Consider the following 8775-nt stretch of genomic DNA (forward strand, 5'->3'; position numbering starts at 1 on the left):
AGAAATAGGTTGCCCATGCTGGCAGCAGGGATTGGATCTACATGCCTCTCTGTTTCTAAGTCTCTTACCAGGAGATGTTCTGGCAGTAGTTAAAGCTGATTTCTTACTCTAATCCTTGTCTTGCTTGCCTGCAGACAGGCACCAGGGATAGTCATGCTGTGATTTGTGTCCTATTTATTATGGGTCCAGGGGTTTGGTGCTTTTGACATCCGTCCTCATGATATTACAGAGTAACTAATACTCTCTCTTCCAAAGCATCTGTTATCAGTCCCCCCTTGGCTCCATTATAAGAAATACTATTTCTTTTATACCTTGCATCCATATGTCCTGGTAGTATGTGAAGGTGTCTCTAAAGGTTGTCTTAATGTAGAGTACTCTGAACAACCAGAAGGAAAGAGGTAAGAGACTGTTTTATAATTTGAAGTCTCTCTCATTACTCTGTAAATACTGCCTCTGGCAGCATGTATGTGAAACTGTCTAAATATGCTGTTAATCATCTCTCTCCTTCTTTGCTTTATAGCAAATGTTTTATTTTTTTGTTTCTTTCTCCTAGGGTAGTCTACAATGAAGTCATACAGACTGCTAAATATTACATGAGAGATGTGACTGCTGTTGAATCTGCTTGGCTCTTGGAACTGGCACCTCATTTTTACCAGCAAGGAACGGTACGGAATCGGCATAAAGCCCAAACGGTACCATTGCTGTATTAGCAGCTCTTGTATCTGAACTTTTTAAGTGTTTATGTTTGTTGTTGTTGTCTATTTAATGGTACAAAAATGAATTTTGTTAATTGTAGTGGTTTTAATATAAAGAAAGAGGATAAGAAATTGATGCATGAAAGCTTTTTCCCTGTTACACAGCCAACAGACATGATCTCAAAGTTACAAAATCGTATATCACACTGGTGAATGAAGCCTTCAACCATTTTAGACTTGAATGTAGGCACTTAGTAAGCGCGTCTCTGAGCAGCACTATAGCTAGGCAGTGCTCATACTTTGCACAGTAACTTTAGAGCAGTCTTTGCATGCTTTGCAAATGTTTGTGCAAATACTGAGCCCTTTTCTGAGCATCAATTATATTTACTGCAAAAAAAATCAGCTCCGATCTGGTCAAACTTGAAATGACAAAGAAGAGCTGCTATTTATGCAAACCTTTATTGCAAATTCTGTTGTGTGTGATGTATGAACTTTTTTCCACAAGTATCTTTTAATAGTTGCCACCATCTTTTATGAACTCTGTCCCCTGTGAATCCATCAATCTGGAATTATTCACTGGTCGTTCTGAGAACTGGATTGGTATTAAATATTATCTAAATGTTAGTTATGCTGGAGCTGTTGATACCGCAGTGCATGTACATACTGTACGGGGAAGATTACCAAACTGATCTTGCCTGTGAATTTCCCATGGGTGATTAATAACTACTGAGCTTTGTATTCTAAATTAGTGAAGTATTTCCAAAATACTGAGTGACAAAATGCACTTGCATATCAGACCTATGCAAAACAAGAGACCTGTTCATGCATACGAGCAACCATGTTGTAAAAAGGACTGGTTTCTGGTTTATACATTTGCTACACTATTTGACTCTTCTGAGAATGTGATGTTTGCTTTCTTTCACTTCCGGGGGTTTTTGGAAAAAAGAAAAACACTGTGGTGCACGGAGCACCTTAGGAGGACTTCTGTGGTTACGGTGCACAGCAGCATTGGCATCTGTCCATGTAATTGACTTGAGAGGGTTTTATTTTAACGTTGAGCTTGGATAATTCATCTCAGTTATCCAGACACTTACTATCTATAAATGCACTTCCTAAGTAGCTGAATATTTTCTGCCTTTTTTTCTACAATGCGTTTGACAAAGGCAGTAATGAGCCCTGCAGGGTAGACCCTTGAGCCTTCAGCTGCTGTTAAGACATTCTGCAAGTATGGTGTAAAAAGGAGATGAGCCAATGTTCCAGTTGTATCAAATCTGCTCCTGGAATAACTAATCCTTTTGACTCATATTTACATGTTGTAACATCCCATACACAACACAACATCCCATTATGATACGACCTCTTCACGGGCTTAATTTTGGGGTGAGGTTTTCCTTCAGGTAGGTGGTGATGGGGAGTATGACTCAATGACTTGATCAGGCAAAACTTGAATAGCTTTTTGTAAGTGAAGAAGACTTGTCTTGAATAGTACTACCTACCTGGCTGAGAAAACATGTTTTTCAAGGTAGTACTACTACTGTTGTGGATATTCTATGAAATTGCAGCAGAACCTAATTTTTACCATTGCCATCCTTTTGATTTGATAGAGATGAAACTCAGTTTGCAGTATGACCTAAGCATTGCTTTCATCCTAAAATAAATGAAATCTCTGGAGGATAGTGCTGGTTTTGAAGAAAATTATCTTTTCCAGTTTGGTCAGTTATACTTATTAGCCAAAAGATTTGGGTGTTTTTGTAAAATGTTTAAAAACTAGAAATATTCCTCTTGTGCAAAGCTTTAAATTATACATGTAAATTTTAAATAAGCAATCCATTGCAAGACCCATGAATTTATGCTAATTTATAGACATACAGACCCTTTTTCTACTGAAGGATAGATATGTCTTTGTACTAATGAGAGATTCCTGAAATACAAGAATTTTTATTCCTGTATCAAGTTAAAAACAAATTACAACTGAATAAGTGAATAACTTTCTTCTACAGCTTGATCATGGTCTCAGTCAATTATGTCGCATTCCAAATTCTGCAGGACTTTCTTCATGTTTTCATTCCATGCTTTTGTAGGCTTTTTTTAAGAGCATAGAGATTCATAGGTCCAATGCAACTACAGCTGCAGTGTTAATACGTTAGTTAAAATCTTGTACTTCATGTACGTACTCCTAGTGTTTGTGCAGATGTATTTTTGGGAGCACGTGTATCATTCTGTGCATTTTTACATGCTGGCAACTTGCTTCCTGTGGGAAATTGTTCCTATGCTTGCTGTAAGTACAGATGATATTTTATACCAAGCCAGAATATCACTTTGGGATACATGTGGGTTTTTTTATTTCATAGGTTTATTTTAGCTACAACAGTAACAAGCAGAGCTTGGGAAAAGTAGTCTTTGATATTTGTGTAAGAATTTATTTCATTTGGGATTAAAGACTGAAAGCATTTTAGTTGAACATTTTTCTAATTGTGTATATGCTAAGCAATTTCTCTTTTTCTTTTCTTTTCTTGCAGCATCTTTCCTTGAAAGCAAAAAGGGTTAAAGTAGATGACCACTGATTTGACATGACTTAAGTCTTGTGACATCAGATGCAGAACCTACCAGTGATTTCAAGCTGGCTACAGTCCATTCAGCAGTCAGTTCATTAGCAATTTGATCTTACATCAACTTAAACATTTAAATGCCTGCCAGGATCTGTAGGGGTTTATGCATGACCAGTACATTGTAAACCTACGTAGAGCTTGCATTGTGGACATTTTATTCTTTACCTACTCGACCACTGTTGTTAATCTGGGCATGTTGCTCCTTTTAAATAGGTAGGAAAAACAATTTAAAAAGTTAGAGGGCATACAGGACCACAAAAACCTGAAACTTTGAAGAAGGAAACCGATTTCCTGGAGTGGTACGGCTGCCTTATGAGAGTGGGGAATAGGGTACCCTGCCTTCTATCACCTAGAGCACTGTGACTACTACCGGCCAAACTGAGACTGAGACTGACTCTTGACAGCAGGAGCTCAGGGTAATGAACTAGCCTTTGAAATGCAAGGAGCTGTCATGGAAACACTGATTCCATGTTGGACCGTTCCAAACTGGTGCAGCTTGTGCTCCCAAGCAGTAAAAGTCTCCTGCTGGAGGTCGAGCTGCCCCTGGCTCCCTATGCTGTAACGGTCTTCTGTAAGTAGCATTGTATTAAAATGTCTTGTTTCCACACATGAGAGTTGCTGTTTGGGGAGGGGGAGGAAGAGTAGCTCAGGACTTTTAAGAAGGATTAATTTTTTGCTCAATCAGGGAACTAAACACATATGTTCACGAACAATCAAATTCACAGATGGGGCTTTACTTTTCTCCTAACAAGAAAAAAAGAGGTTAGCCTCTCACTACTTGGAAATATCAGAAAATTTCAGCAGGTGTATATTATGGAACACTGTTTTTTAGACGCTGTCATTCAGGAAAGATGAAAGTGTTCTGTACTTTCCCATAAGGAACACATTCCTCTATATTTCTTTTATTAAGAATCTGTTCTTTGCTGCTTGGGACTCTTCTTCGTGTGTTACTGTAAGAGAAGGATGCTCTGAACAGTTGCTGCTTCAATTGGGACTCCATGGCTACTTTTCAGTAAGGAGCTGTACCTTTTTGTGTTTTAACAAGATAGCTTGGATACATGTATTTATTTTTTTCAACTCTATTGATATTTATTTTAGAAACACATTGTTTGCGAATTTTATTTTTGTAAGGCAATTGATTTGATGAATGTGTTTTTGGCATGTTAACTATAATTTTATTTTCTTTTTTTTTAAAAAAAAATGTAAATAGGCAAAAATTTCTACATAGAACAAATGCCTTCCTTGTCACAGGACTGCCTTGAAAACTGTCTTGAGAGCTTCTTTACTTTCTCCCTTCCCAACACCTGCAGGGAGAACATGTTCTGTCATGTGCAATGTGTGGTTTATTCGGTGTTTACGTACCAGGCTCCATGTATGGCACCAACAAACTCCAGCAGCACAACAAACTGTGTCACCTTCCTTGTTGTTTTCCCTGTGAACCTCACCTCTGTATTACTCTCTCTCCTAGAATGGAAGCTCTTTGGAGCAGGGACTGTCTCCTAGCCAGAGCTGAGAGCTGTAAGTTGGCACTTACTAAAAAGATGCAATTTGCAGGTTTTTTTCCTCTTAAAGTATCAGAAAGAGCTGAGTATGAAAACCTGTAAAATGTCCATGTCTCTCTGTCCTCTGAAAATATTCTTAAGAAAAATAAAACCATTGAATCAAGGAAGCTTGAGAATGCATCACTTCAGCCTGAGTAGTGGGGGATTTCCCACATGCTCGGTGCTTGTACTGTGCTGGTCTGAATTGTGATGGGCTGTCAGTGGACGGCCACTTCATTTGCCAGTGCTGAGAATTTCAGGCTGTTCTGGAGAACTCTCTTCTCCAGGTGTACATTTACCTGGCTGTACAGCTGCAAAATTTTCTCTTGGAATGATTGTGACTCCTGCTAAGTTGAAGAATCCCAGGGATGTGAAAGCTTTGTAACATGCTGCAAGCAATTGTACTTTTATAAGAATGAGTGCAGTAGGTCTTTGTAAACAAAAACAGAAATTGAGACTTGTCTTTCACTAGTTTTACAAACTGCTGAGGTATTGCAGAGGTGCAGAACAGGCAGACTTTGTACTAGATATGCAGGCTAAGAATAAATGGTTTTAGCCCCCAGATTAAGGTTACCTTTAGAGAGAACGCACTGCTTTCATTGGAAATGTGGACCCTCTGAAGGTGTTTGAAGACAGAGACCCAAAACTTTAAAGACCTGAAAATCGCTTTACTTTGGAAAATTTTGGCCTACAGGTCTCTGCTGGGTTTGCACATAGGATTATGCTTTAAATATGTTTCACTAAGGAGGTGGGTAACTGTGCCTTGTTGTTGGCTCTTTGCTGCCTAAACAGTCTGTGTGCTACTGTGGGGAGGTTGGAGTCATTTGAAGATGTCTGTGAAGGAGTTTATGAAACAGCTTAAGGTTTTTCAACCTGGCTTTTAGAGAATGAGGTTAAAATATTAGGCTCTTGAATTAAAACACTGCTTCAATAGAAATAGAAGTCATGCCATCACTGGCAAGGAGATAGTTGGTTTTTTGGGTTTTTTTCAAAGTAAATTTACAATAGAGTAATGTCAAATTACTATGGGGGAAAAAAGAAGCTATACACCTGAAGTCCATCAGAAAGCACTGTCACTGTTTCTATTCATGACTTCAGTATTGTCAGTTACAGAATAAGATGAAGCTAAATTGGAATAAAAATTCAGCCTAGACAATATTAATTGAAATATATTTCTCATCTTGTAGATTAAAAATAATTCTGATAAACTGATGAGAAAACAGTCACAACTCTTCCTGCTTAATCTGAAGAAAGAGGCTGGTAATATGTCCCTTTTTTCATTTTAGTCTTTTAAATAAGGGAGAGGTAACTGCCATTTCTTCTTGGTGCTTTATGATAAAAATGACTGTATAATGGGGTATATAATTGAGCCGTGTGCACAGCAGTGTTTTCTAAAGGTACGTCAAGGTAATGTGATGTAACTTATTTTTAAGCGGAGTTAATTTTATATATGTGTTACAGTAAGCACATCAGAGACAGGCATCAGGAAAAAGCGGTAAGTCAGGTTGCATGTGCCTTTAAAAAAAAAAAAAAAAAAAAGTAGTTTGCCAGAATCAGATATGTGTGTGACTCATTCTAGATCTGGTGGTTCAGATCTTCCCTGGCTTGTGGGCAAGTGCAAACAGTGAATAATTTCCTGTTCCAGCAAAGGGCAGAACAGGACAGAGATGCTAAGACGGGGAGAGGGTTGGAGAAGTATTTCTGCAGGAGGGATGACAGGGCTGTGAGACACTTAGAAATGTTTCAGTAATTCCAGCCGTATTCTGCAAAGACGCTTCTGATTACAAGGGAGGGCTGGGCCAGCCTCTCGGCTTCTGCTGGGAGCCTCGGTTGTAGGGTAGGAGGGAGAGAAACGAGCGGAGAAGCAGGGGGGTATCTGCAGGGAAGGTGCAAATAGGTGCAGGGTTTCTTCATCGCTGCTTGACGTGGTGACTTGGCTTGTTTACGCCTGCAATTGCTGCCGAGCAGGAGGTTTCCGAGCTGCTGGCTTGGTTGGTGGGAAACTGAACTTCCAGAGGCTGATTGGGAATTAATTAGCTGAGCCAGTATTGCTGTGCTTGTCCCCTTTGTGTGACTTCTGTGATAAAAGCCCTGCCCAGCAGCCCTGGAGTTGAGGACCGGACTGCTTGTTCACGGCGCTGGCAGTGCTGTGGAGGTTGTATGAGGTTGGGCTCCGCTGCTCACCTTGCCATGCTGGAGGTGAAAGCCACGCAGACAATACACCCCCTTTGGATTTGGAAGGTGAATCTATTCTGAAATGTAGTTGTCAAAATCATTCCTTGTTGTTTTCAGCTGCTTTCTTTACCAAGGAAAATCAGCTGTATCTGGTTTTTCCACTAGCCCTTCCTCATTTGGGAGCATCAATGTGCGTTGGCAAGTGTTGTCATCCTGGCATTCTGGTAAGTGTCACTTGCTGGACTAGGTCATCACTTTCGAGCAATTCCATGGAAGGCAACTTGGAACCAGTGTTTATTACTGTAATTTTATAACTTTATGTTATTCTCTATCAGGTGGCCATACTGTCAACAATTGACAAAGAAAGTCAACAACACAACTTGGCATTTGGAGTGAGTTCCTCTACTGGGACCTAGAACAAACAAGTTACAAGATGAACATAAGAGGCATATGGAAAAACTGTCCTTATAATCCAGTTTCTGGTCTGTTCTCCAGAGCATTTGTCCTTGAGACCTTATACAGGGTTTTTCTTCTGTCAGTTAATAACTTTGTCTTTCTCTATAAGCTTTCTGAGAGAGGGGCACTTTTGGCTTAAAACTGTCTGCATTTTGAGAAAGGTGCCAGTAGATGGCAGGCATCAGTTTCGAGCAGTAGTATCTTGGGGAACAAATAATTGGCCAATTCTTAAGAGTGTTTCTCATTCTTCAGTTTGAACACTGAATTGGTTTAGTGATAAGTGGGATGCGGAAGGGTAAAGGAAAAAGCTGTCAGTGGATATTGGATAAAGTCAGTATTTGAAGAGCAGAAATTAGTGAAAAAGCCCAGAGTGCTGTGTGTCCCACTGGTTTAAAAACAAAAAAACCCAAAATGCCACAAAAAAACCCCAAAATCCCAACCAATAAATCCTATAAGTGGCTCTTTCATTTACACACAGAGTCATAAAAGTGGCAACTTTACAGTAAACCGTAGCTGGAGCTATGGCAGTGTGCTGGGTGGGAGTGTGTTAACACTTCAAGGAGAGGAACAGCATTTGTTCCTGGCTTTTATATGTAGCTTGTCCAGGTCACCAACCATAGTTGAAATTAAAAGAGGGTTTTTTTTCAATTTTTTGTAACTACTTCCAGCTACTGCTCTCAGTATTTCAAAAACCTAAATTTTACAACCTTCTTGGCTAAGAGAAATACTTTTGTAATATGAAAATGAAGAGTTAATACAATCCTTCAGGCTCAAAATTCCAGCACCTGGGCTCTCTACATCCACAGAGTTCCTCCTGTGGAATCAAGGCCTGAGGCTGGAACAATGGGCCCCGTTAACAAAAGGTTAACCTCCCTGGAGGTTTACTGAAGTGTCAGTCTAAGGCTGCAAGTCTTCTTGGTTACTTCAACCTTTCTTCTTTCCCCACACCGCTACCCTTTTCGTACCTCACTTTGTAGCTGAGTCAGCATGAACCGCGTGGATTTTCCTCTGTGAAATACTGGTAAACGAGTCAAGCGCCTCCTTCCAGCAAAATTTTATGAAATTGAACTTCCTGGCGGGAAGCCACCCGTGTGCCGCGGCCAGTTCCGCTCACGGGTGTTCCCGGGCAGCTCTGGAGACGTGGCCAGGGCGGCACAAGGACCGGAAGCCCAGGGCTTGCATTTTGAGGGTATCAGCCTGCGTCCAGCATGCAGCCAGCCCAGCGAGCGCGTCAAGGGACGCGCGTCCGGGGTAGGGACACAGCGTCTGTCTTTCCGCAAGCGCCCGCGGCTGGCCCCG

General features: G+C 40.4%; 1 protein-coding gene across 1 annotated transcript in view; it reads left to right on the top strand.

The window, feature by feature from the left end:
• The window catches only part of DHX35 (DEAH (Asp-Glu-Ala-His) box polypeptide 35), a 30673-nt gene extending 27151 nt beyond the window's left edge, over positions 1-3522 (top strand). Inside the window, exons 21-22 of the mRNA XM_010296033.1 lie at positions 554-665; positions 3215-3522. Coding sequence (XP_010294335.1) covers positions 554-665; positions 3215-3259 — 157 coding nt within the window. The 3' untranslated portion in view covers positions 3260-3522. The remainder of the gene's footprint in view (positions 1-553; positions 666-3214) is intronic.
• The last annotated feature ends 5253 nt before the right edge of the window (positions 3523-8775 follow it).

This window comes from Phaethon lepturus, unplaced genomic scaffold (genome assembly GCF_000687285.1).
Source record: "Phaethon lepturus isolate BGI_N335 unplaced genomic scaffold, ASM68728v1 scaffold44691, whole genome shotgun sequence".
Taxonomy (NCBI): domain Eukaryota; kingdom Metazoa; phylum Chordata; class Aves; order Phaethontiformes; family Phaethontidae; genus Phaethon; species Phaethon lepturus.